This window comes from Chionomys nivalis, chromosome 8 (assembly GCF_950005125.1).
Source record: "Chionomys nivalis chromosome 8, mChiNiv1.1, whole genome shotgun sequence".
Taxonomy (NCBI): domain Eukaryota; kingdom Metazoa; phylum Chordata; class Mammalia; order Rodentia; family Cricetidae; genus Chionomys; species Chionomys nivalis.
The window spans coordinates 94,751,446-94,753,276 of record NC_080093.1 but is presented as its reverse complement, the minus strand read 5'-3'; the positions used below and the strand labels follow the sequence as shown (position 1 = coordinate 94,753,276).

Sequence of the window (1,831 nt, the reverse complement as noted above, 5' to 3'; positions counted from 1 at the left end):
CGTTCACAAAGAATTTTAACTTTTTCAAGAACTGTGAAGAAGATAAAAGGAACCTAGAAGGATAGATAAACATAGATCTATTTTGGGGATTAGTAACACAATGTTCTAAGAATTTATCAAGTCACAGCTGCAACAAGAGGCTCCATCGAGCCCTAAGCTGCTCTGAACCCACCCAGCCTGTCAGTACAGACTGCCTACTTGTGTGCAGAGGCCACGGTCCCAGCCTCTAGCTGATCATGCCGTCTATCCGGGTAACTCCCTCTCCCCTCTCATGTTCTCTGACTTCTCTCTGATGTCTTGGGGTGACCGCTTTCCACAGAGTATTTTCTCTATGTGTTGCCGGATCTCCTTAGTTCTCATCCCATAAATGAGAGGATTCAAGGCTCCTGGGAGCAGCAGGTATATGGCACTGAGTAGGTTCTGGACGTCTTGAGACACAGTCTTGGCCACTCGAAAGACAATGGAAGTAGACAGACCAGAAAGATAGATGGTGAGGATGACCAGTAAGTGGGACCCACAAGTGTGCAAGGCCTTGGCTCGGGCTCCCCCAGAAGAGATCCGGAAGGCAGCGTAGATGATACGGGTGTAGGAGGTTCCCAATAAGGTCAGGTCAAAGGTCACGGTGACCAACCGCATAGCCAATCCCAACCGATTGTTGAAGGTCAGGTCTCCACAAGCTATGTTCAGCAGTGCAATGTATTCGCAGGTGAAGTGCTGTATCACCGACGTCCTGCAGAATCGGGCTGTGGCAGTTACTACCACTAGGGACACTGCTACTCCTAGGCTCCGTGTCAGAGCGAAGGTAGCAATCAGGCCCAGTAAATGAGAGGTCATCAGTTCTGTATAGCGAAGTGGGTGACAAATGGCCACGTAGCGATCGAGGGCCATGGCTAACAGGAGATTGTAGTCCAGAAGGAGTGTAAAGTAGATAAAGAACATTTGTACCAGGCAGCCACGTAGCGAGATGGGATTGGCGTAGCGCACAAAGCCTTCTAGCATTTTAGGCATCACAGTTGTGGAGGCGCAGATGTTGACAGCCAGGAGCAGGGCAATGAGCACGTACATAGGCTGATGCAGACTTCTCTGGGCCACCACTGTATGGATGACTAAGGCATTTGCAGAAATGATGGACACGTAGAGGAAGGAAAGAGGCAGGACCAGAAGGGGGCGCCACTCGCGCAGTCCAGGGAAGCCCACCAGGAGGAAGTTGGTGTAGGAAAAGTTGAAGATGCTGGCATTTCCTTCCTCACCCATTGACTCTGCTCCTGGGCTGGCACCACGCGTGAGAATCAGAGGCTGATAGAACAAAATGGTTATTTTAGGAGCCCGAGGCTGGCATGGTGAAACGCTACGTGTGTGTGTGTGTGCGTGCGTGCGTGTGTGTGTGTGTGTGTGTGTGTGTGTGTTGCTTGGGAGCAGACATGGACACCGCCAGGTGTTTGGGGAGCAACACAGATGAATAAGACATTCCTTGTCCTCAGGGAGCTCCTGGTTTTCTCTGTGTAAAATATAAATGCATGGGATACATTTATATATGTTTGGGGGATTTTATAGGTGTTTTATTGTTGGATAAAATGTTAGACAGAAGATTAGATGTGGTATATGAGAGGGTGAAAGTGATGTTCGGAGGTAAAACAATAAAAAATCTTTAGCTAGGAGGACAAGAAAGTATATAAAGAATATTTGTTCCAGGAAATCTGGGAAAGGACCCAAATAAGGATTCAAACTGAGGAGCAGAATCAGCCAGAATCAGTTGACTTTCCTATGTGCTCAAGGCACACTAGGTAGGCCAGGGGAAAGTTCCTGAGGAAAGTGGTTTTCTGGGGCCTAA

At 48.5% G+C, this 1,831-nt stretch overlaps 1 protein-coding gene across 1 annotated transcript; it reads right to left on the bottom strand.

The window, feature by feature from the left end:
- Window positions 1–243: 243 nt before the first annotated feature.
- Window positions 244–1,254, bottom strand: LOC130880720 (olfactory receptor 52E8-like). Its single transcript, XM_057779898.1, has one exon. The coding sequence runs from the start codon at window positions 1,252–1,254 to the stop codon at window positions 244–246; it is 1,011 nt and encodes a 336-aa protein (XP_057635881.1).
- Window positions 1,255–1,831: the final 577 nt, after the last annotated feature.

Bases quoted from the DNA above. Each gene is read 5' to 3' on its own strand.
- LOC130880720 (XM_057779898.1), bottom strand. From the start codon at position 1,254: ATGGGTGAGGAAGGAAATGCCAGCATCTTCAACTTTTCCTACACCAAC.